At 42.8% G+C, this 27,404-nt stretch overlaps 1 protein-coding gene across 1 annotated transcript in view; it reads left to right on the top strand.

The window, feature by feature from the left end:
• The window catches only part of LOC126474507 (neuropeptide Y receptor type 2-like), a 235,576-nt gene that overhangs the window by 135,496 nt on the left and 72,676 nt on the right, over positions 1-27,404 (top strand). Inside the window, exon 3 of the mRNA XM_050101978.1 lies at positions 26,831-27,149. Coding sequence (XP_049957935.1) covers positions 26,831-27,149 — 319 coding nt within the window. The remainder of the gene's footprint in view (positions 1-26,830; positions 27,150-27,404) is intronic.

Below are 27,404 nucleotides of genomic sequence, written 5' to 3'. Positions count from 1 at the left end.
ACCTTACTTCTAAGGTCATCAGTCCCCTAGAACTTAGAAGTAATTAAACCTAACTAACCTAAGGACATCACACACATCCATGCCAGAAGCAGGATTCGAACCTGCGACCGTAGCGGTAGCGCGGTTCCAGACTGTAGCACCTAGAACCGCTCGGCCACCCTGGCCAGCTTAGGTTAGTGGATGTAACCCAATTGGCCTATTTCCTTAGGGGTGACGCATTATCCTGTTGGAAATTGAATGTCCCGCCAATTTTTTCTGGAGGGTTAGGTTAGTGGAGGTAGCCCAATAGACCTATCTTCCCGCCAAAATTCAAAATTCCCGCCAAAATCCGCCATTCTTGGATGACGTCATGCGCTGTTACCAAGTCTACAGGCCGCCATCTTGAATGAATTCATCGCCGCCATCTTGAATTAATTTAGCAACAACGGAATTTGGGGCCCTACGTACTTCGTCCCACTACTCAGGTGATCGTTTCAGCCAAGCATTTCGAAACGATGTTGAGTTCAATGCGTCTCTCTCCTGTAGGGCGGCTATGACATGCTATCGACGTGTATTGCAGTAACGCTGGCCTGCCACACTGCATGTCTTTGGTCTTGATCGCCAACGTGTTCAAAAAATAATGGGCCAATACTGCACTGAAGCCACACCATACTTTGACACGTTCCATATTTATAGGAATTTCATGCACAGAGACTGGAGGTGAAAATCCCCACCGGCCGGTGTGGTCCAGCGGTTCTACGCCCTACAGTCTGGAACCGAGCGACCACTACGGTCGCAGGTTGGAACCCTTCCGCGGGCATGGGTGTGTGCGATGTCCTTAGGTTAGTTAGGTTTAAGTAGTTCTAAGTTCTAGGGGACTGATGGCCTCAGAAGTTTAGTCCCATGGTGCTCAGAGCCATTTCAAACATTTTTTTAAAATCCCCACACTTCTGTGTGTTCATCTCACCCGTCAGAGAAATATAAGATTCGTCTGTCCATAGGATCGTCCAGGGCCAGCCTTCGTTAAATTAAATCCTTGCGAAAATGTGGAGAGCGGAGTCCTGTGGTGCAAGCTGCTGTACGATATGGACTTTGCACGGTTCGAAGCACCTTCGGTATAATGAACCACGGGATATTTAAGTGCCGTGACGCAGAACGCGCACGGCGTGACGATCGAGAATCACGCGCGGCAACAGCGATTTCGTCAACCACTTCTGGTGCAACCGGCCGTCGGCTTCCTCCCGTCACGACGCCCAGTTTTCCAGTTGATTCGAACTTCTTCATTATGCTACGCACAGCAGTTGAAGAAAGAGGACCCTTCCATTTTTCCGCCGGTGGTACTCTCGAAGAACAGCTGCAGCATTACTGTTGCTTTCATAAAAGAGCTTCCTTTGGCCCAAGCTCATGTTGACATGTCAACAAGTGCACTGCGGCCAGTCACGTGTGTGAGACTATGAATCAAGATGACTAATCGCGACACCTTTTGGCGTAGTTGGAACTGGACGGTGGCGCTGTGACGCATCTAACTCATACTCCCCATGCTCTGGACATTAATGCTACCTACTTTGTTACTTGTGTGGTAACTAGTTTCCGTGTTATAACGTGTTAAGTAGGAAAAGTTTAATTATAGCCACCTGGAATTCGTTTACATGTTGTCAGAACTGCTCCATAGTGAAAAATCGCCACATCACGTAATAGGAATCGAAACTTCAGAGATGTTCTTTCCAATGACATGAAATGTGCGTACTGCTTTTTATGTCTTGGACTTTTCACTCTTTCATCTTCTGAAGCGCTTAAGTCACTTATGATTAACGCTGTAGAATGCAAAATGTGGTGTAAAGTAGAGTACGTGTCCTGTGGAACAGCGTTGTGTGATAAAATTTCTTATTAATTAGAGAAATGAAAAGAAATGCAGGCATGGGTCGTAGTGTTTGAGTAGTATATACTCCTACAACCTGGTTCACTTCGGAAGACGTAGATACGTGACCCGTACGGATATATTAGTGATCTCCTGTTATGCTGATGGATGTTTATTGTTGCCCACTTTATTGTGCAAGTTGGCGGTGTTACACAGAATTCAAAACAAGTACTCCTAGTATTGACAGTTGCTTGCTAGCACTTATTTAAGAAAAGCTGTTTACAAACTGTACCTCAACTGCGAGACCAACTACTACAACTTTTCAATATGACCATTTGTTTAAAAGAAACCTTTCTCTACCGGTTGTCTTAGCTTGGTGAATCTTCCGTATTGTATTGTCACGATCCATGAAACACTTTTATCCCTAACATTCCCTCCACAGTTGCATTGGATGTCTTCATAGGAACTCCTGGATCCACTGCGCACTGCCGACATATTGGTCGGACTTCGGATAGCAAAATAAAAGCAATGATATTTTGCACGATCAAATGGTTCAAATGGCTCTGAGCACTATGCGACTCAACTGCTGAGGTCATCAGTCGCCTAGAACTTAGAACTAATTAAACCTAACTAACCTAAGGACAGCACACAACACCCAGCCATCACGAGGCAGAGAAAATCCCTGACCCCGCCGGGAATCGAACCCGGGAACCCGGGCGTGGGAAGCGAGAACGCTACCGCACGACCACGAGATGCGGGCTATTTTGCACGATCGACAGATATAAATATTACAAAGATAAAACCTTCTTGTCGATAATACAGAGCTCCACTCGATATCCCATGAAGTTCCAATGCTCCTCCTTTTCAGTTAACATGGTCCCTAAGTTTCAATAAAAACAATGACTTAGTTAAAGCCGGCCGGAGTGGCCGAGCGGTTCTAGGCGCTACTGTGTGGAACCACGCGACCGCTACGGTCGCAGGTTCGAATCCTGCCTCGGGCATGGATATGTGTGATGTTGTTAGGTTAGTTAGGATTAAGTAGTTTTAAGTTCTCGGGGACTGATGAGCTCAGAAGTGGAGTCCCACAGTGCTCACAGCCATTTGAACCATTTTGAACTTAGTGAAGTTTTAGTACGGATTGCCTCAGCCGCTCACACTGATTTTCACAGTATTTTTGTCGTTCTCCGACGTTGGACGTGTCAGTCAGCACGACTGAGCAGAACAACGCTCACTTGTAGAGATGTTTAACGCAGCTCTGGACGAAACGTTGCGAAGCTTGACCATTCAACTCAGAAGATTCACCAGCAACGTATGTTTCAATCTGAGGGAAGTGATATCACGTGGCAGCTTGTATTTCCATTCCTCAGCTGTAACGTCTGTCAGTATTCTGTTACGACAGTGGTTGTTGCAGTCACCTGATACGACAATGGTCTCGAGAGAGTAGATTCCTGTCGCTGAGTAACAAACTACTTAAAGTTGTTTTAAAAAAATTCCACTCCCAACAAAAAATTCGAAGCTTGTCAGCAGACATGAATTTTCTTCAAAGTCTGTTCCCATCTTCCGTAGCAGAGAAGAACATTAAGTGGAAACGCACGCCTCAAACTCCTTACAACTGAGACCTCACTTTAAATTTGGTTTTGTTTCTTTCGTGTCCGATGAAACAACGGCTTTCTGACTAAATCAGTTACTGCATTGGCTTTCCACTTCTTGCGAATAACATCCGTCCGAGGAATTAATTTGTTCATTTAATACAGGATACTCCTGTTCAGCGCATGCGAGGAAGTAACGACGGGAATAAATTCGAAGTTCACATTTTTCGTCTCCGATGGTAGTCATACCCTTACAGTTATCACCCGAATAAATAGAGGTACGTTATTAAGTCAGTGCTGTTTGCAATACAAACACTTGTATACAACCCCGATATACATGAGAGAGGCCTCAAGAAGTTATGCAACACATTTTTTCCTCTCCATAATTCGAGTGACAAGCTGCCAAATTTTTTGTGGGTCGTCGTGGAATACTACCGATTCAGCCCCTATAGTTTCATGAAGTTCCGATGGGTAGCAGAGCTATGCTTAGCCTTAAAAAGTAGTGTAATGGAAGTGAGTTCCAAGCCGAGAGTGGTCGTTGAGTTTCTTTTAGCGGAAAACCAGAGCATCGCAGATATTATACTCATAGGTGCTTGCCGAATGTCTCAAGAGACCTGGCAGTGAAGAAAAGCACGGTGAATCGCTGTGCAAAGCTTCTGTCATCATCGCAACAAAGTCGCGCGTACCTGCCTGATCTTCCGCGTGCTGGCCGGCCGCACAAAGCTGTGACACCTGCAGTATTGGAACGTGTGGACACTCTCATTCGAGTTGATAGACGGATCTTAGTTCAACACCTCACTGCTCAACTGGACATGTCTGTTGCCGGTAAAGCCATGGCGACGGTCTTCTGCGGTTTGCAAGTAGTTAGTCCGTTTTATGTCCTGTGCAACTTTCATCTGTGAAGTGTACCATAATACTGTCAGAAAACTGAAGAAAAGACTTCGGAGCGTTCGTCGTCTCAAAAATGCCAACGAACCTTTCCTTACCCATGACGACGCAAGGCCTCACTCGAGTCTGCGCATCCGAAAGGAGCTCAGCAAACTTCGTATCACGCCCCCAGATATGCGAAATCAAAGAGGAGCAGTGCATTAATGAAATGGAGATGTTCTGCGCTATATGACTTTTGTTCGTGCGTGCTAGTGCACTTTGGCACGGCAGTTGCTGTATGCACTAAGACATGTACCATGCAAACAAAACAAAGTTAGTTAAACTAAATAAACAATGTTTTTGACCTTGTATCACAATTTTATTATTACTGTTATTGCACAACCTAGGTTTCGGGTTATAAGGCCATTTTCAAGTACATTAATGATTCCCAGAGATGATAAGACACAGATAAACTCGATGACAAGGAAAATATAATCATCTTAATTTCTTAAGATATCTATCCATACCTTAATGTACAATTACGTCAATAACCATTTTTTAACAAATTGCACACGTAATTACACATTCAGCACTACAATGGAAGGACTAAAGTTATGCATTATCCAATAACTTTTTAATCACATTGGACTGGTGCCCAGTGTTTTGCTTCTATCCTGTGGTTGTGATCTCATCTAAAAGAGGTGAATAATTGAATTGGATTTGCTCATTTAACAATAGGTGTCGGATATAAACATTTGTTTTTTATGAAACTTTCTGGCAGATTAAAACTGTGTGCCGGACCGAGACTCGAACTCGGGACCTTTGCCTTAGGCGGGCAACTGCTCTACCATCTGAACTCCCCAAGCACGCTTCAATTCCACATGTACCTCATCTCCTACCTTCCAAACTTCACAGAAACTCTCCTGCGAAACGTACAGAACTAGCACTCCTGGAAGAAAGGATATTGTAGAGACCCGGCTTGGCCACATCCTACAGGATGTTTACAGAAAGAAATCTTCACTCTGCAGCGGAAGGCGCGCTGATATGAAACTTCCTGCAGATTAAAACTGGAGCCTCGGTCCGGCACACACTTTCAATCTGCCAGGAAATTTCATATGAGCGCACACTCCTCAGCAGTGTGAGAATCTGATTCTCATTTGTCATTTAATTTGTTAAATTTCTAATTGGTTGAGTTTGACCCAGTTTGCCTCTCTGTGTAGGACTTGTAGGTCTATTGTGTATTTGTGGGTACTGTTCAGGCAATGTTCATCAAAGACTGAATCAGGCTTCTTCAACCTCCAACTTCTGTGGTGTTCTTTAAGCCTGGTACAGATTAACCTCCCCATCACTCCAATGTAGCAAGGACTGACACTCACGGCATGTGATTTTATAAACCCCACTTTTTGTGATAGCTGGTTGTTTGTCTTTTGCACTGAACAAGAAACTACGTATTGTGTTAGGGACACACAAAAGCACAGATGTTAGTTATGCTATTTCATGATTTCCCTATGAAAGTTATTCTGCGCCATTTCTTTTCCAGTTTCTCTGTGTTTTTCATTGGGGACAGTAGGAACCTGGTTTGCTTCTTCATCTTTTCACCTTAAATTTTATCAATGGTGTTGAGGTCAAATTCATTATTTGTGGCTATTGTTCTTATAGTGTTACTTTCCTGGTCAAACACTTGTTGGGACATAGGGATCGGAAGGAGACAGTGGATCATGTGATGGAGTGGTGCATGTTTGGGTAAGATGTTGGGAGGAAGCCGGGGTGAAATTGACAGTGAAGGAATCTTTTCAGTATATTTTAAATTTAAGGTGCAATAACAGTAATAATAAAATTGTTAGACAAGGCCAAATACGGTCTTTGTTTATTTAATTTACAATGTTTTGCCAAGAACCCACAGTTGACTCAATTATAAGTTAGTTTCATAGATTAAGTTTTTGTGTGATAATTAAAACTTTATAACAACCTCTCATATGTATAACTTACTGATGTGGCGATCTTCCTTTACCCGCAAAGGACAGAAATAATTTAAGATCCAGATCGAACCGCTCATGGTGTGACTGACTTTGGCAGGTGTGCATCACTCTCATGCTACCTGACTTTCACAAACCTAGTGTCATACCTGACACAGAGTTTCGTTTAAGTGTTGATGCCGAACTGCTTCAGGGAAAGCGTCATGCTGACATTTTTATATTGTGTATAGTAAGTGGTCACTTACGGCGTCATATAGACTTCTTATTCTGTTTCATTACTTTTGAGTTTTTAAGTGCAGTATCTGCAAACTCTGTGAATATCGAATGTCAAAGCCTGAGAAGTTCCGACGTATCACGGGAATGACTGATTACGTTGGAAAGATATTAGTGCACAGTTTGAGGGTGTAGCTCTAAGACTTCAATAACTCTGCTGAACGTGCATATGGAACATATCAGACGTAGTGATTCGTGTAACGTCGCCTACATGTGGCGAGGGCTTCTGCGGTGGCAGCACTGCCGGTATCGACGGCGGGTCATTTGAATTTCTGAAGCGGGCATCTACCAGGCCGCCTGGTGGCGGTCTATCCTTCAGATTGTCTCATCCTATTTGCCTCGGCCAGCCAGTGGACATTGACCACCTCTACTGTTTAATGAGTGTATAAAGCTACGAATTTTGTTTGTCCGTTTATCATCACCCCTGTTAAGACAGCATACTGACGTGACAGAAGTCATTGGATATCGATATGCCCATATACAGATGGCGAGAGTATCACGTACACAAGGTATAAAATGTCAGTGCATTGGCGGAACTGCCATCTGTACTGCGGCCATTCATGTGAAAAGGTTTCCCGACCTCTTTATGGCCGCACGTCGGGAATTAACGGACTCTGAACTCGGAAAGGGACACTCCATTTCGGAAATCGATACTCCAGGATACACGGTCTGCAGAGAATACCAAATTTCAGGCATTACATCTCACCATGGGCAACGCAGTGGCCGAAGCCTTTGCCTAACGACAGAGAGCATCGGCGTTTGCGTAGAGTTGTCAGTGCTAACAGACAAAGAACCCTGGATGAAATAAGGGCAGAACTCAATGTGGGATACACGACTAACGCATTCATTTGGACAGTGCGGCGAAATTTGCCGCTAATGGGCTGTGGCAGCAGACGACCTCTCCCGCGCTCGTCACCATATCGGTTTTGCTCTAGACGACTAGAAAGCCCTGGCCTGGTAAGATGAGTCCCAATTACAATTGGTATGAGCTGATTGTAGGGTTCGAGTGTGGTGCAAAACACCCACTAAGCCATGGACTCAAGTTGTTAACAAGGTATGCTGAAACTGATGGTACCTCCATAATGGTGTGGGTCTTATTTATATGGAACAGACTGGGCGCTCTGGTCAAAATGTACCCATCATTGTCTGGAAATGATTATAGTCGTCTGTAAGCAGACCATCTACCGTCATTCAAGACCCAAACAACGGTGGAATTTTATGGTTTACAGCGCACCATATCGCCGGGCCACAATTACGCGCGACTGGTTTGAAGAACGTTCTCACCATACCGAGTGAATGTTCTGGCCACCCAGATCGTCCAAGCTGGGTCCCGTCGAATATTAATGGAACATAATCGAAAGGTAATTTTTGTACAAAATCCTGCATCAGCAACATTTTCGCAATTATGGACGGCTTTGGATACAGCTTGGCTCAATATTTCTGCAGGCGACTTCCAATTACTTGAGTCCATATGGCTTGAGTTACTGCACTAAGCCAGTCAAATGGAGATTCGAGACGATATTAAGAGATATCCCATCAGTATTGTCAACTAAGTGTGTTCTTCAAGCAGAAGAACCGTTGTGCCAGAAGTACCTCTATTGTCTACAAATCAATGTAAGCTGGTGGCCGGATGCCCTTTCTTATTCCACCACTTCCTCGGTGTACTCCATCAGTCTGCGTCTATAGCAAATCCGTGATCAAGTGTGGGAAGTTTCCTAAATGTTTGCGTAGCTTGTGTAAGAGAGGGCATGTGGGTAGCACTTCGGTTTTTGCCTAGCTGCGTTTGGACAACAGCCTAAAAACCACATCCACGCTATCGGCTCTCCTGCCGCGTCGTCACATTCCTAGGTGGATTCGATCCGGAATTTAGATTCTCGCATACCGTAAGCGGTACTTTAATGCGCTCGCCTATCATAGAGAGAAGAATTAATTTGAGATTGTTTCTGATGATATGAAGTCACTTCTAGTACGCCATGCACAGGTCCAGCAAGTCAGCAGCCGAAATTCTAATAGAATTCTAATAGAATGGCACCGGTGCGCTACAGAAAAAGTATATATTTCACTAAGCGAAAGAATCATTGTGAAAGAGGAACCTATAGCGCCTTACGAAGTCATGATGTAAGATATCCTGAGTTTATAATGCACCTGTTGCCATTTTATGAGAATTTCACTTGCTGACACAGATATTCCGTTTCATTCGTTGAAAAGGTAATTTCACTACAAGACACACCAACAATTCACACAGTCTCTCAGGTCCATTACGATCTTTTGTTGATCATAGAATTCTGCATGCTGAATATAGTACTCTCTTTGATGTCCGTTATTCGATGAGTCGCACGTCATGCGTCCCAGGATTTACCAAAGAGACACGGATCAAAAATTATGGTGCTTTCAACGGAGGAACGATATTTTTCTTGTTGAAAAAGGCGTTGAGTACACGAATTTAGTGCAGGAGGCATCTTCTGAAAACAGTTGTACCTCATCGTATTGCGGTTCATCGATTGCTGCGAAATTTTGAGAGACAGAGTGTTAGTTGTGAAACGAACACTAAACCCAGATGGTGCTGAAAATTTGCAAATCCACGCAATAGATACGTGCAAAATCATTACCACTGATATTCGTGGTATCACCTTCCATACAGGCCTGTTACCAACACTCTCCCACACGACTGTGGTCTACGGAGAACCTGCGTGTTAAGCTATACACGCTATTGCATGATCACAAATCTGAAGTGTGGGCTGCCATATCCAGATGGTGCATTATTTGACCTCAATTTTTTGAAGAAATTGATTATCTAAACGGGGACGTAATCAGCTACTCACGGTTTCAACTAAATTGTGCTACTGCGCACAATGGTATCAACACTATGCCTCTTCTGGAAGATTTTTTTGGGGACGTGACATCCCATAAGACCTATGGCTCCCTCCGCTCGTCGCACCTCACTCCAAAGTTTTTTCCTTGGGGAACAGCAATATCTGTGACGTACTGGTCCTCCACGCACGCTTTGCGACACAAAGACTGAAATAACTGTGAACATGAGTAGCATATCACAATCACCTCTGCAGAAAGAGTTTTACAACAAAATGAAGCGAGTTCAGAATTGTGTAGCCGACTGTGGACGTCATTTCCAAGATATGTTGTTACCACACAATACCTGGCCGAACACCCTACGTTTGCGTCCAAATTCTACCGGAAATTTGCTCAGCGACATTCTGAAAATTCATAAGATATGTAACTGTACTAATGTGTACCAAGCGCTGCTTTCAAGGAACTATCCATTTACTCCTAGTGATACTGTTAAAATAAGAGGCCATATTGTCGTCGGACTTATCACAATGTGTTTCTTAGCTAATGCCTTGACACAATGTCCGTTGTCCCTTCACTTCAAATGGCTCTGAGTACTATGGGACTTAACATCTGAGGTCATCAGTCCCCTAGAACTTAGAACTACTTAAGCCTAACTAACCTAAGGAGATCACACACATCCATGCAGGCAGGATTTGAACCTCCGACCGCAGCGGTCGCGCGGTTCCAGACTGTAGCGCCTATAACCACACGGCCACCCCGGTCGGCTGTCCCTTCACTCCCGATAACTTTACGTAACAGATGATATTTCTGTCACACGTTTAGTGTCGTGGTAAGTGGCTCTTATGATCCAGGATAAGCGAAGTCTCTTATCCTCCGTCGAGACATATACAGCCGAGGTCAGTAAGGTGCAATGTCTAACGTTGAGTGGAGCCCGAGGTAACACTCAACACGGACCTCGCAAGCCGCGCGCTGCCTTGGCTTCTCCAGCTAGATTTCCATACCGATTACGTTGTGTCAGAACCTTGATACTCCCCTGTGGGTCTCCAACTACAAAACGACGTCATTAGTATCGTTTTTGAAAATAAAACTTCTTTGTCAGATATTCTCGCGCGGTTAATCGAAATTATTGCAGAGACCTTAAAAATGTCCTTTCGTTAGCTACATCTTCTTAGTTTAACTCGTCCCCTGCGGCTGGTCCCGGGGGAGGTTCGAGTCCTCCCTCGGGCATGGGTGTGTGTGTTTGTCCTTAGGATAGTTAAAGTTAAGTAGTGTGTATGCTTAGGGACTGAGGACCTTAGCAGTTAAGTCCCATTAAATTTCACACACATCTGAACATATTTTAACTCCTCCCCACTGTTTGTAGTTTATTCCAATTCTTCAAATACCGCTTCAAGACATAGAATGAACTAGAAATCGACGTCCTGCGGTAGTTACGAAATCATTCCACATCAATCGGCTTTCATAAAAAACTCAAAACAATGTCAGTCGTGCCGGCAGTTGTGGCCGAGCGGTTCTAGGCGCGTCAGTTTGGAACCACGCGACCCCTACGGTCGCAGGTTCGAATCCTGCCTCGGGTATGGATTTGTGTGATGTCCTTAGGTTAGTTAGGTTAAAGTAGTTCTAAGTTCTAGGCGACTGATGACCTCAGATGTTAAGTCCCATAGTGCTCAGAGCCATGTGAACCATTTTTTGAATGTCAGTCGTGCATGGGCTCTAAGACGAAATGCTCTGAGAATTTTGGTGGGAATTCACTTTTCCAGTTTCTCCTTAAAGGTAAAACTTCTTGTACATATATGACACTTGTACGTCCAGATACAACATACATAATGATGTCCTGCACGTACGTAATTTATTTTGATTATGTCTGATTAGGTTTCACATACAACAGAGCAGACAGATTTGTACTCTATCTCCTTACAGTTGTTTTGATGGTTGTATTACATTGTCTCCCAAACATCACTCCCTGTTCCTTTATTTCTGCTGTATAACATTGTTATAGTGTGTCATTCTTGTCAATGTAAATTTTAATGATTATTTGTGAGGTGAGTTGAAGATTCCATTTGAAAATCTCGTTCTCTTTACTTGCTTGATGTAACTTATCAATTGTGAATTTGCACACTCGAAAGATATAAAGATTGATGTAGCCGGAGTTGCTCAAACTATGTAAAGAAGCATGTTCCGAAAAAAATGATAATATTAAAGAAGTATCATAAGTTAGGGATAAGGGGTGGTAGGTTTCTATGGGACCAAATTGCTGAGGTCATCGGTTCCTAGGCTACTTAATCTTATTTAAACTAACTTACTCTAAGGACAACACAGACACCCATGCCCGAGGGAGGAGTCGAACCTCAGACGGGGTTAGCCGCGTGAACCGTGGCAAAGCACCTGAGACAACGCGCCTACACCACGCCGCTCAGGAGGTACGCTGGCTCCTCGGGGAAGTGAACTCATGCGGACGAAGTCAAAATATTTTCAACGACGCTAACAGGTAGTCCTATGAACCATGCATAATTGCAGTCCTTCCCGATTAGTGTGGTTGGCTGATTTCGGGCTCTAGCTAGCTCGCACAGCGGAAATCAGCGTAAACAACCCGGAAAGGCAGCCAAGCAGCAAAATTGTATACACGCTATTGATGTCGAAAAGGACCGTACGCCTATCGAGAACGATCCTGCGGTAATATTCTGAAATTCAGCACGGAGAAACTTCACATTTTCGTGGTCAGTACCTCAGAGTAGAAACCGATTGCGTGTCGCTTACAGAATCTCACCACATTTGTAAGCGAATAATTTGGTGCACTGGTTAAAGCACAGATTTGGCATTTGGGAGGAGATACGTTAAAACCTAAGTCTTGTTTTCCACATTTCGATTTTCTTAAAATCTCTGTAGATGAGTACCCAAGTGGTTCCTTAGAAAAGGACGACACGAATATCCTTCTTCATCCTTTTCGATATCGAGATTTTTCTCCGCTTTTAATGACATCAACTGATCGTTAAACTTTTGTTTTCTTATCCTTACTTTCTACAAAATTTTCTTCTGCTTCCTGTAAGGGATACAATATTTTCCATCGAGAACCAGTAAATACTGTTTGAAAGTAACCTGTCCTTGAGAATATTAAGCCCCTGTAACTCCTGTTGGCCCACTTCAGAAGCTATTTATCGTCATAACATGTACATTTGATTATAGTGAGTGGAAAAATTTAGATAATATAGGAATCTAATACAAAACAAAATTCTGAGCAATGACGGTACTACCTCCTCACTATGATTTAAAGACATGCAAGTCGGCAAAGCCGGCATTGCCCGAGTACTCATTTTGCCAAATTTATAACTGAAAGGAGAATAAAAATGTAACTGCGTTTATAATGCAATATCGAAAAAAATTGAGTTCCTTGTATTCGTGAAAATACCTTTGTTTTTATGAAACAACCGTATAAAGAAATATGCAAAAAGCACACACCCCGCTCCGGTGATCTAGGGGTAACGTCTTTGATAAGTTCTCGGTTATGGGTTCGAAACCTACCACTGCGTAAATTTTGATTAATAAACAGCATTGGCAGCTGAAGACTTCCTGTATGAGAAGTCACCCACATTCTGCCAACGGCCTTTTCAAACAGGACGAAGTAGCGGGCAGAGGTTCAGGGCACTATCCTGTCCTTGGGATGGAAAACTGCCCCTGAAGGTGGAAGAATCAGCAATGATTATCGGCATGAGGATACAGCAATGGTTACCGGCATAAGGATGCAGAAGGAAATGGAAACCTCTGCGATAAAGACACATAACGTGTACCCAGAGCACTTGTTACCTGTAACTGAGAAAGAGTCGTGATGATCTGTCCATTGGAAAAAGGTCGCGAATAACACCCATTCAGATGGGGGAGTCAACCATGAGAAAAAGACTGAATAACCAACTACAGGATAACGTTCTGCCAGTCGGGGCGTGGAATGTCATAAGCATGAATGTGGTACGGAAGCTATAAAATCAGAAAAGTTAAATCCAAGGGCTCAATCTAGATATAGTAGGGGTCAGTTATGTGAAATGAAAAGACGACAAGGATTTCTGGTCAGAAGGGTATAGGGTAATGTCAACAGCACCAAAGAAATGTGTAACATGAGTAGGATTCGTTACGCGCAGGAAGGTAGAGCAGAGAGTGTGTTTCTGTGAACAGTTCAGCGACGGGGTTGTTCTTATCAGAAAATGGGATACAGAAGTACTAAGGAATGACGAGATAAGCTTCAAGGTATCTGAGGCTATAGATATAGGCATAAGTAGTAGCGCAGTATGGACTACAGTTAAAGAGGAACAGACATCTCTAAAAAGGGCAATGACAGAAGTTGAAGAGAGAAACATATGTACAAAGAAGGTAACTGAGAAGAAACTGTGGGTAACAGAAGAAATACTTCAGTTGGTCGATGAAAGAAGGAGGTACAAAAATGATTAGGGAAATACAAGTGACTGAGGAATGAAATAAATAGGAAGTGCAGGGAAGCTGAGACGGAATGCCTGCACGAAAAATGTGAATAAATCGAAAAATAAATGATTATCGGGAGGACTGATTCAGCATATAGGAAAGTGAAAACATCCTTCAGTGAAATCAAAAGTTACGATGGTAACATTAAGGTGGCAATGGGACTTCCAGCATTAAATGCAGAGGAGAGAGCGGATAGGTTGAAAGAGTACACTAAAGGCCTCTATGAAGGGAAGAGTTTATGAGGTGAGAGAAAAAGAAACAGGAGTCGGTTTAGAAGAGATAAGGGATCCAGTATTAGAATCAGAATTTTAAAGAGCTTTGGAGGAATTGAGATCAAATAAGGCAGAAAGGATAGATAACATTCTATCATAATCTCTGAAATCATTGGTGAAAGTGGCAACAAAACGACTATAGACGTTGACGTGTAAAAAGTATGAGTTTGGCGACATACCATCCGACTTTCGGAAAATATCTTCCACACAATTCCGCAGTCTGCAAGACACGACAAGTGCGAGAACTATCTCACAGTCAGCGTAAGAGCTCATACAGCCGTGCGGAGTGACCGCGAGGTTTAAGGCGCCGTTCACGAATTGCGCGGACCCTCTAGCCGGAGGTTCGAGTCCTGCCTCGGGCCTGTGTGTGTGTGTGTGTGTGTGTGTGTGTGTGTGTGTGTGTGTGTGTGTGTGTGTTGGCCTTAGCGTAAGTTAGTCTAGGTTAGTTTAAGTAGTTCCTAAGTCCATGGACCGATGACCTCAGCAGTTTAGTCCCTTGGGAATTCACATAAACATAGTTCATGATTCGTTGCTCACAAGAATAATATATAGAATAATGGAAAAGAAGATGATGATCAGTGTAGCTTTAGGGAAGATAAAGGCACAAGAGAGTCAATTCTGACGTTGCTGTTGTTAATGGAAGCAATACTAATTATATATCAAGACACATTCATAGTATTTGTCAACTTGGAAAAAACACTCGAATGCGTAAAATGGTGCAAGATGTTCGAAATTCTGAGAAAAATAGGTATAAGCTATAGAGCGAAATGGGCAGTGTACAATATGAACAAGAGGGAAGAGGGAAAATTAATGGTGGACGACCAAGGACGAAGTGCACAGATTAAAAAGGGTGTAAGTGGAAGCCAGGGTTGTAGTATTTCGGCCCTGTTGTTCAATCTGTGTATCCAAGAAGCAATGACGCTAATAAAAGAAAACTTGAGGAATGAAATTAAAGTTCATGATGGAAGGATATTAATGACACGATACGCTGAAGGCATTGCTATCCTGAATGAAACTGACGAAGAATTACATGATATGCTGAATGGACGAACAGTTTAATGAGTACAGAATATGGGTTAACAGTAAATCGAAGAACGACGAAAGTAATTAGAAGTAGCAGAAATGAGAACAGCGAGAAACTTAACATCCGGATTGACGGTCACAAAGTAGATGAAGTTAAGCAATTTTACTACCTAGGCTGCGAAATAAGCAATGACGGTCGGAGCATGCAGGACATAAAAAGGAGACTAGCACTGGCAGAAGGGCATTTCTGACCAAGAGAAATTACTAGTATGAAACACAGACCTTAATTTGAGGAAGAAATTTCTGAGAATGTACGTTTGGATCACAGCATTGTATGGCAGTCAAACGTGTACTGCGGGAAAACCAGAAGAGAAGAGAATCGAAGCATTTGTGATGTGAAGCTACAGCTCAATGTTGAAAATTTGGTGGACTGATAAGGTAAGGAATGAGGAGGTTCTCTTCAGAATCGGAGTGGAACGGAATATGTGGAAGACATTGACGATAAGAATTGACATCTGTGACGACGTCAGGAAATGAGACATAAGGGAGTGACCTCCAGGGTACTAGAGGCAGCTGCAGACGCAAAAACTGTAGAGGAAGCCCGAGATTGGAATACATCCAGCAGTTAATTGAGGTCGTAGGCTGCAAATGCTACTCTGAGGTCAACAGGTAGGCCGAGGAGAGGAATTCGTGGCAGGTCGCTCCGAACCAATCAGAAGACTGATGACTCCAAAGAAAAGTACTGATTTGTACGTACAGAATCTCGGACAGTTTCTGTACGTTTGACGCAGCTGCACAGCGTGTCTCCAACCCTATATTGTAAACGTCTCTATGGTAACGCTTCTCCATAGCTCTATCGATGGCTACTGTTTTCGCCTAGAGCGATATGCGCTTCGCAGTTGAAAGCTGTCAAAAGTGCTGCCCGGAGCCTTGGATTTCATTCAGTTGACTCGACTGTAGGAGTGGGTAAATAGTAAGAGTAAATGTATTAAAACTTTTTATACGATGCGACATTTTTTCGGGTATCTGAATGTTTGTAATGTCGTGTCTCTTGAACTATGTGTCGTGCAGTGACGTATATGTGCTAATACATTTCGTGCCAATGTGGACACTACATGTGAAATATTTTGGGAACAGAGTTAGTAGCAAAGGAGAAATAAATTTGAAAGTGACGCATCATGCGGAGTTTTTAATGCATCTCGTTTTTTATGACGTCACATGTGGTGAATTATGATAGGTCTTTGGTTCTTATCCCGTCAGCGATTGTTGCCTGAAACCAACGGATATGTGAATCAAGTTTGGTTGAAACAGTCCCAGTAGTTTAATGAGATGCGGAACATACACACATACACTCATTAAGACATTTATTTTTATAAAACACTGACGGGAAAAAACGCAACATAAAAAATAAACGAAAATATGGGAATAAATTATTCTAGGTATCACATTTAAATGATTAACGCTGCAAGATAGCAGGTTAAGATAAGAGCGAGATAAGACATTGCAAATGTGAAATCTTGGTACGTTAATAACCGGTGTAGTGGCCAGAATGTTGAACGCAAGCATGCAGACGTGCATGCATTGTGTTAACAAGTGCCATCACTTCCATGCCTGTCACACGTTCCCGTCAATATAGTGATCGAAATGTGTTTTTGGATGACGCTGGATTTATCGTCCGATCATTTTACATACGTGCTCGATTGGAGACAGATTTGATAATAGAGTAGCTCAAGGAAACATGTCGACATTCTGCAGAGCGTGTTGAGTTACAACAGCGGTTTATGGGCGAGAGTTAACAAGTTGGAGAACACCACCAGGAATTATCTGAATGCGTGGTGTTAGCTCTTTTGGGCATATCCGAAAGAACGAACAAGACACACTCGTATACCAGAGTCGCCTTGAATGGGCTAATAATTCACCACCTTCAGTGAGAATGTACAATACCTTCGACCTCCCTCGGGAACCTCAAAGTAGCGAGCATGGAGGACATGGAGGGGACTGCAGAAAAGTGACGCTATGAGGGAATGGTCAGCCGAGAGACGTACGGAGATAATTCACGTAAGTTCGATAAACACTTGCTCCGCGGGGCGCAGTGATTAACGAAAATGCCTAGTAAGCAGGAAATCCCGGTTTCGAAACCCGGTCCGGAGAGCATTTTTATCTGGCGTCGCTGAAATCGCATAGAGTCCCAATAGAGCTGACGTCGTGAGTTTCTTCCCTTTCCTTTCCTTTCTCCCTCTTCCATTTTCAGTTTACACAATGCCCTGGCTTGCTGTTCATCAATGGCAGTAAAAAAGATCTATTCATCAGACTGCCGTACAACTTTGCTGTCAGGATGGGTGGTATAACCATGACAGTCCTTCTGCTGTCACAAGAAATCGTACCCCAGACATAACTACAGGTGTAGGTTCAGTGTGTATAGCACCCAGACAGGTTGGTTACAAGCCCTCATTGGCGTCCTTCTAACAAACAGTCGGCCACCAGAATTTATCGGGAAAACGCAACAGACTTCCACCCTGCCTTCCAATGAGCTCTCTCTTGACGCCACTGAAATGATGGCGGTTGTTTGGGGTCTGTCGAATGCACACTACAGGGCGTCTGGCTCGGAGTTGTCCTCGATGCAGTTGATTTGTCATAGTCCACTGTGTCACTGTGGTGCCAACTGCTGCTGCAGATGCAGTACGATGCGCCAGAGCCATACGCCGAACACGATGGTCTTCCCTCTTGGCAGTGATACGTGGCTGTCTGGAGTCCGGTCTTCTTGCAACCATACATTCTCGAGGCCACCGCCGCCAGCAATCATGTAGTGTCTACATTCGCGTCAAGTCTTTCTCCTGTATCGCAGAAGAAATATCCAGCTTCTAATAGCAGTATTACACGACTTCGTTATTACACAGTCAATGCCTTGAAGGCACTATTGACTTACATAAACTCATAACGTCCAATCTCAAAGGTAACTAATGCTCACGACCGTTACAGCTTGTATTTTTAAAAAAAGTGAGTTGCATCCTCATAGGGGCAGTACTAGCGGCACACTTACGCAGCTGACGCGAAATTTTAATAGACATATTTCAGCTGTAGAAACACTGCTACCGGCTTTCGCTAATGTCGCACAACTCTCCTTCTTGTTGTTGTGATTTTATTCTCCAACAGTGTACGTATGGAATTTAAGTTGACGATTCGATTTTAGAGTATTTTTCCCAGAAGTTATAATTTTTATGCCTCAGATAACGTTCTTCAAGCCTTTGCTATGCATATTAAACCAACATCTTCAGGTAATTAGCTATCTTAAATTTGACTCAACGTGAAACCTGGAAATGCTCAGCGGTCTTGCTTATTTTTGTTGGTGAAAAAAGGTACAGCAATCAGTCGCAGCTTGCGTTTATTACAGCTGATCTAGATTTCGGTCACTGAGTTACCATCTGCAATGCTAGACGTAGTACAGGAACCAATTAAAGTATCATCGCGTAGTTGCTAACAGCAAAGTATCTCTTTATAAGTTTCACATATAAGTAGATGGTACTTACCAGCAGGAAAAGTTATCAAAGTTAAGCCGTTATTTGACACAGTCGCTCATGGACTATACACGTCAAGATTCAAACTGCGCTGAGGTCGGTATTTACAATTACCTCGCAACTGACCTTGGTATACTTCATATATGGCTATGGCGCCCTCTATACATACGCCATGTTACAGTAGCGTATTGTACATACATAGTTGGTTATAACTCAAATGTGATATCCTCATCTGCATGTATATATCATCCACTTACGTGTGAAATTTATTAATTGTACTTTCGTGTTAACGTGCATCATGATAGTAGTTTAATTGGTTCCTGTATTACTTGTAGCACTGAAATGCGGATCTGCTACAAAAAACACATGTTGTGACTGATTGCTGTACCTTGTTACACCAGCTGTTTTAATTAACTGTCGAAAACCATACTGTTTATCAGAGATTTCCTATTACTTTCCTGCACTAGTAGGTGAAGGAAAGGGTATTTTACTTCGAATCAGTAATCCTCGCTCTCATCAGCGATGGAGGGTGGAAATGTCAAAACACTAAGGCAAACTCCAGGTTACCAGGAAAGGATATATGGAACTTCGAAACTAATTTTTAACTGATTATTTACAATGTGATAGGCATTGTCAGGAAATAAAAAGTTTCGGAATGAGAACTCATAAATAAAATCGAAAATCTCACAATAAAGTCAATCACTTTAGATTACCAGGAGGCTATGCAAGTTAGTCCAATTTCTCCAGGCCCATACCTCCAGCCAAAACCTCCTGCTACTATGTCTTAAAGCACCAGCTACTCAACTCTGCCGGGAGGTCGATCATACAGTAATTTAATTACTGTATCAACGACCACCTGTCAACGTAGCGAGCTCCGTGTAATTATGGACTCTGAAATGATAGTGTTAGTATACAAACGCAGAACTGCTCAAAACACTTCGCAGCTTTTACCTCTGTTAGACACCAATTTCCAGAAGTTACACAACCTCTAAGACATTTCTCTGCCTTCAGATAAGGCAGCAAAACATTACTCTCTTAAATGCGTTCGCAGTAGGTCAACTACTTCGACAGCTAACAAAGATTACATGCTAATTCTGGAACACAATAGCATCGAACAATAAAAGACTAACGATCAGAAGACTTCCTGTTAAGATATGGGAGTATCGGTCGGGATGAGCATCGGCCATGAACGTCTAGAAAAGCATTTTCCATTCATCTAAAATTTCTACAGACTCCAAATACTCAGAATTCTTATAAGTCCGCTTCATCAACCAAAAGTTACAGACAGAGGGATATTGCTGCTCGTTTGTAATTCGGAGAACCTGAAAAAAATTCTGCAGGGAGTCGCGATCGTCTCAATGAATACGACCTTACAGGCAGAAATTAAAAGTAGGATGTGAAATTAAACCCCAGCTTTGAATACAATGGAGATTCCATTGTCCGTAATTGAATTGTACGGATTCGCAACCATCCCGATTGTCAACAGTGAGCAAATACCTTTGTAGTGTAGTGTGTGCGTGTGCGGACACGTCCTTCTGGCACTGCCCACCCGGACAACGCGCGCCTCTGCTCCAAGCGGTTCATTACTGTTTTAATTAGACAGTTGCCAGTGGCTCTGCCACGGCCCCGTGTCGCGTCTGTGCTTAAAAATGTCAAAGCGTAAGAGAATGGAGTTATCGCTTAAAGATAAAAGAAACATTGTGGAGTGATTAAAAGAAGGAGAAACTCGTAGTAAGCTAGATAATTAGCTTGAGGTAGATATGGTGCGTGGAAAAGGATACCCTATGCAACTATCACTCACTTACTCTCTTGTTCCATTCACAAATAGAAAGAGGGAATGAAAACTGTCTATTTGCCTCCGCAGGAACCCTAATCTCTCGAATCTTGTCATCTTCTTCTACTTTTTGCGCAGGGTCGGCATGGTTAAGGTCGGATTTGGCACGGTTAATTTTAAGGGGTGGCCGGATGCTGATCTCTCTAATCTTGTCTCCGTGTACCTATATCGAAATGTACATCTGTGGTAGTAAAGTCGTTCCACAGTCAGTCTCAAACACCGGTATTTTAAGTTTTATCAATACTCGTCCTTGAAGACAACATCGCCTTCCCTTCAATGAGTCCCATTTAAGTTGCCAAAGCATGTCCTTAATACGTGCGCCGTGTCTGAAGCTACCGGTAATAAAAAAAGCAGCTCGCCTTTAAATTACTTCGACTTCTTCCTTCAGTCCGACTTAGTGAAGATCCCAAATACTCGAATGGACCTGAGCTGTGGATAACTTTGGTGTCCTACGTGCGGCCCCCTTTAAAGATTACACTTTCCCAAAGTTCCCACAATAATACAAAGTCGATCATTCGCCTTCCCTACTACAATCATTACATGCTCATTCCATTTCGTATTACAACTGTAAGCTTAGTATTTAATCGACGTGACTGCCTGTGTCAAACCGCACACTACTAATATGCTGTAGTCGAACATCAGAGGACTTTTTCTCCTCTTTTTCTCCTACACATATACATTAACTTACATTTTTCTACATTTGGAGCCAGTCGACATTCCACACACCAACTTAAAATTTTGTCTGTGTTATTTTGTATTCTTCTACGGTCCCGTACACCACAGCATCATCAGCAAACAGCCGCAGACTGCTGCTTACCCTTTCAGCCACATCATTTATGTACATAGAAAATAAGACTGGTCCTGTTGCATATCCCTGGGCCATTCCTCACGATACACTTTTCTCTGAAGAACGTTCACCGTCTAGGACAATATACCGGGTTCTGTTATTTAAGAAGTCTACGAGCCACCCACATATCTGGGAACCTGTTCTGTATCCTTGTGCCTTCTTTAACAGTCGCAATGTGGCCCTGTGTCCGAACTCTAGGAGCAGCTATTTGGGACTTTGAGCTTCAGACAACTCTTCGTAAAACTGAACTAGTATTCGATTAAGAACCCATACTTGCTTTCAACTCTATCACTTCTTCCTGTAAATCTTTTGCCTTCTAATGTGAGATATTTACTTCAACCAATGAAACAAAGCGTTTTCATAACAATGAAACGACTTTATCGAAACCAACTTTTACGTAGATTGTTATCTGTTAACGAAGACATCGCTCAGCAAATGAATTTATGGAACTGTTGTTTCATGGTTGTATATGAGTACGATTTGACTGAAAAGAAAACTACGAACGAATTTTGGAAGAGTGCACGAATATTCAATAATCCATACGGATGATTCGAAGGATATAAAAGTGCTAGTGACAAACATAAAAATACGCCAAGAATGTGATGCCGATGATATGAGACAGCGCCTCACCTGTGACACTAATGATAACGGTTTTCAAATCATGTGGGGTAATGAAATTTTTGAACACATATTGCAGCCAAACTAACAACAGGAAATGCAAGAAGATGACACCAGAAGAAAACGTAGCCGCAGGAAATGAAGTAAGACCATTTCCTGCGGAAGCATTTGAAGCCCCGGAAACAGCTTTCAAATGGTTAGAAAAATAGGATGTGATACCATGTGTTTACTACAATGGATTCGTGATGTTGCAGCAAAGGAAAGCACAAATTGTTAATGCGAAATTACAATTTGGCGTAAACAAAATTGAACTACAATGACTGTCCTACGTCACGTTTATTAGGTATTACGTGATTAGGATTATAGTATTTCAGAAATTTTAAGAAAATATTATGAACATACAGAAATGGGTTTCAAACCTCTTGATAAACGTTGTGTTATGTTGATTTTAATAAATTTAATTTGTTTTTGTTGTTTTGAGTGAACACCAAATATTAAGTATTATACGTAGGAAGATAAACGTATGACAGTGTACCTAAAAGACAAAAATACACGGACGACGTGGGTTATCTTCCTAGAGCTAATAGCACAAAAATCGCTTTTTGCATACATTCAGTTATACGTATATCCGATTATCCATATGGCTTACGACAGCAATTAGTCCGGTTAATCGAGTCCCATCTGTAATTAGTCGGCCGCCGACTTCTTCCAAACTTATGGGAATGATATAATACGTGACATAAAATAATTGGTATCAGTTATATTTACGTTAACTCTGATCTGTACGAAACGTATTCGAGTGTTACAGTTCCCCTTCGCCCTTTTCGTGATGGGCCAGGTACTATTTCCATACCATTCCATAGTGTCCCTTTCATATCTTGCTTCCACATATCAGAATTCATTCACAATTTTAATTGCATACATTCCTCAAATCTTATGTTTATTCGCTATTCTAGATTCTGTCACATTTGATTACTTCGTCTTAGTTTCATTGTTAATGATTAATATGCACACTTTACAATATAGTCTGCTTCTTCCATTACTTTCGGCCAGGAGGGTTATGTTGTCTAGGAAACTCAGTTTGCTATCTCATTCACTTATGGTTTCAAGTTTCTTGATTTTCCACTCTTAATAACCCAGTTAGAATTTTAGCATGTTGTGGATTAATCGTATGTCTGAAAATATTAACGTAACTCGTCTGAGGATTTTGTCTGTATTCCACCCCAAACTTTCCATGTGATTGTGAAGTACTCATACATTTGCGTACCTCTGTAAAAGTTACTCTGGTACTGCTAGCGGTATTCATAAAATGGACGCTCAGCTTATCTTAATAGAGGGTATTAGGCTGCCCGTTACCAACGAAATATACATTCTCTATCTCAGTATTGTTAACATCACGAACACGCACCACATTTTACATGCAATACGCACTGCCATTTGTAGCGAAGAGATGTAACTCGGACGCAACAGTTATATACTTCGCGAAGTGCAAATTCCATTGCACGTGAATAAGCATAGTTATTGGTGTATATAAAGTTAATAACTTATTGTTTCACTTTCAGTAACATTAATTTCTTTTCCTATATGTAGTACTTGAATCCTCGACTACTTTGCCCGTGATAATTAAAAATTTACAAATAGTACAAATTTCATTAAGCTGTTATAATTCAAAAGCTAAATTTATCGAAGTAATCAGCAATCAGTAGCATTAAAGAAATTTTATTCTAATGATTTTTTCCGAGCCTTTGAAAAGTAGGAGATTTGAAAGGGCACCCTGAACAGTTTACCAAATGTATACTGCAGGGAGCGGAGATTTTTTGAAGGTGAAATAAGGTTATTATTTTTATCATGTTTCCTTGGTTTTAAGGTATATTTCACAAACCTCTTATAAAGTCAGAAATATTCTCTCAATAAAGTAACTGGGATGACGTTAATAGATTTAGTACTTCAATAAATGACATTCTCAAACCTTTCTACAGAATAGCTAAGGAGCTGAGAAACAATACGAATCTCCCTGCGATTCTAAGTAAATAAATGTAAACCATTATGTTGCCCCCTGAAGCCCATTCTCAGGGCACAAATTATGGCTGCCTAAAAAATTTTACGTATTTTTCCGTGCCAATTGCCACGATGTCTACATTATACCCATGACACAGTGTCTGGAGAGATGGCTAACATACGTTTATTGATTTAACATACCACCAAAATTTCTCAAGATACTCTGTCAAATCGGTGAAAGAATTCTGCATTGATATTCATTTAACGCTTCATGCATGGCTCTCCTTACGCTAATTTTGCTTTCGTTAGGTTTTTGTTAGTTTTTGAGGGTTTGACTACGTTTAAATTTTCCGGGAAGATCTCTTGGCCTTCGCAGCAGCTTCCTGACGCGATTATCGAATTACAGCGGGACACTTCCATCGCACAGACATTTGATCGGCACAGATCTGTCTACAGCGTACAGTACAGTGCTCTTGAACTTTGTCCACCAATACTTAATATTGTTAGTGTTTGAGATGAAATTATCATACTGACCGTTCAGGTAATCTGAAATCCGCTTCTTGGCGCTATTGCTAAGCAGTTGTCTTCTCCGACCTTTCTTGAAATCCTGTTGACACCCTTAAGTATTGTTGCTGTGATGGCATTATGATCAATGATTAATTCTTCTACGCTGAGTCGAAAAGTTCTGGTCTCTTTTTCACCAGTAGATCTGAGATGTTATCTTCATATGTTGGTTTTCAAATTAACTGCTTAAATTAGTTTTCATATGAGGCATTCACAACAATTTAATACGATTCCCTATCCTTACTAAACGCCATAACTACTTTAGTCTGCCGTTCCATATCCGGTAAGCTGAATCCTCCACCGAATACTACAAAATCATCAGGAAATTTACGCCAAATTTTCTCCAAGTGTACCCTAAGACGTTCCTCATGAAATGCTCGAGAGGCAGACGCTCTATAAAAGCATCCAAAGACCATCATTCATCAATTTTTAACATCTGTCTTCGCCGAAATTATTTCGCATTGAGAATCTTTACCAATCTAACTAGATGTTATGACATTTTTAGAGCCATTTATGCGCCTTCACTACTAGAGTTCAATGTTTCTTTGCCATACTCATTCCAGACGGAATTTAGAATTTGATTGCCATTGACGTCCGGCTTTAACCAGCTATGTGGTACTGTGTGGGTATTGTAACCATTACAGCTATTTCACTTAATTAATATCATATTAACATAATTTTTCTCCGAATTACTACGACGAATGGTACCCTTTGTAGAACCAGAATTCTTCTTATCGGGCCACTGAAATAATTTCTTTATCCTAAAAAACCAACATGTGAAAGCTACATGCAGTCACCTACCCTAACAGCTGCTTCCTACGTGCACCGGGGCCTGTGAGGGTGCTTCAGTTCTCTACCCAACAGCAGAAGTTGTTCACTCAGCATCGACAGAGAATCGTCTGAGCCTCTGTTTGGAGGAGCTACATATCTTCACCAAAAGTGCCAGTCACTAGTAGCCGAGGATGTCTTCTGAGTCCAAGTGACAGGTGTCGTTTGTAGCTACATGAGCCACGATTTGTATCTGGGAGTACCAGGAGTACACAGTCGCTGCGGCAGAACATCCACCTTAATTCGAACAGATCCACTGGCAGGATAGCGGAGTGGACTTCTTTCCCGACTGTGGTATCGACCATTATTAAACCTCCGCACCGAGCAGTGGCTCTTTCCGTTACTTGCGTCCGAGAAACTCATTTCTGGCAGCACTTCTCCATGTGCGGCCGGCTGCTAACATTACAAGCCGCCTTCGCACGCGAACGCTTCAAACCACAGCGATTGGCCACACAGACAACGCAGCGATTCTCTGTGAAACGGGAGGCGTAGCGTCATCGATGATTCCAGGCGAGACCAGCGTCTCCAGAGGTGCCAAGCATTCTTCTTAGGTCGCCCCAACACCACCAGGTCAGCAGCCAGCAGCTTTTAAACGGTAGCCGACACAGCCAGTTGCTTACGGACAAATACAGTTTTGGTCTGTACCACAAGTAATCTGTCACTAACCCGAAAAGTCGATTGGCGCTATCTATGTTGTGCTACTACGCTATTCAGTTTCTGTTCTATTTTTCTTTTTTGCTATTTTGTTTTTCTTTTAACTACGATCCAAAGTCGGCTCAAGCAAAGGTAATACACTAAAATTCTCTCAAAAAACCTTACAGTTGATTAGTAAACACTAGTCAACACCGTGCAGTACACTGACACAATTCTCTTCTTCGCTGGAGTACACGAATAACAGGTACTGAACAAAATGGTATAAAAGAGAAACGTCAGCTTTTCGACTAGGGGCATTACCTTGGGTCTTTAGCTATTTGGCAGGCTGTCTCTACTGAATTCCCGGTATGTGACTACTCGCTGTTTCTGGCAACAATGTTCGTAACTGCTCACAAAAAATGGTTCAAATGGTTCTGAGCACTATGGGACTTAACATCTTAGGTCATCAGTCCCTTAGAACGTAGAACTAATTAAACCTAACTAACCTAAGGACATCACACACATCCATGCCCGAGGCAGGATTCGAACCTGCGACCGTAGTGCTCACATTTTTGTCGACTCTCTGCGTATGGATCGCCACCTACAATAAAAGTCGCTGATGTTGCGAAAGTTCCATATCTTCGCCTGAGTGATATTCTGTACGCGAAGTCCCAAGTGTGAAAAAAAAGGAACTGTACATCATGTTCGTGTGCTGTATCTATTCAGCTTCCAGTGACAGACTTTAATGGCCAAAGTGTCCCATTCTCCTCTGCCTGCAAACAGTCTAAAACTCTAAAGCCTCCCGGATGCTGTCGACTCGGTTGTTGGCAACCAGTTGATAAGGCGTAAGACTGCTCACGCTGCCTGGCGGTGTTGAGCAGGTGGTGGAGCGCGTGACGCTGCCGCTGGTGGGCGGCCCCGGGCCGCAGCTGCAGCTGGTGCTGTACGAGGCGTGCATCGAGCGCTGGCCGTCGCGGCGCCTGCAGCTGGCGTACGCGGCGGGGCTGCTGCTGCTGCAGGCCGTGCTGCCCGCCGTCGTGCTCGCCACGGTGCACGCGCGCATCGCCCGCTACCTGCACGCGCACGCCAACACCGCCGCCGACTCCCGCCGCGCGCGCCGCGAGCTGCGCAGGAACCGCCGCACCACGCTGCTGCTCTCCGGCGTCGCCGTACTCTTCGTCGTCTCCTGGCTGCCGCAAGGTAGGCTAGACGCACTGCGCGTGGCGTAGCTATTGTCGAGAGGGCGTAACGAGGTCCCTGACATCTCGCGGCGCCTTTGCCAGCCTTGAGGTGTGAAGTGATAAAGGATACAGACTAAAACATTAGCCATCTGCAGAGCTTTGAAAAGCACTGATGTGTTGCCGTAGAGGTGCTCACAAAATCGCGGTATGCGGGACTGCAAAGCTCGCGGGCCTACACTGGAAATGTCACTGATCATGTTAAACGTTGACTCAA

Source organism: Schistocerca serialis, chromosome 4, assembly GCF_023864345.2.
Source record: "Schistocerca serialis cubense isolate TAMUIC-IGC-003099 chromosome 4, iqSchSeri2.2, whole genome shotgun sequence".
Classification (NCBI taxonomy): Eukaryota; Metazoa; Arthropoda; class Insecta; order Orthoptera; family Acrididae; genus Schistocerca; species Schistocerca serialis.
This window is presented reverse-complemented; position numbering and strand designations above follow the sequence as displayed.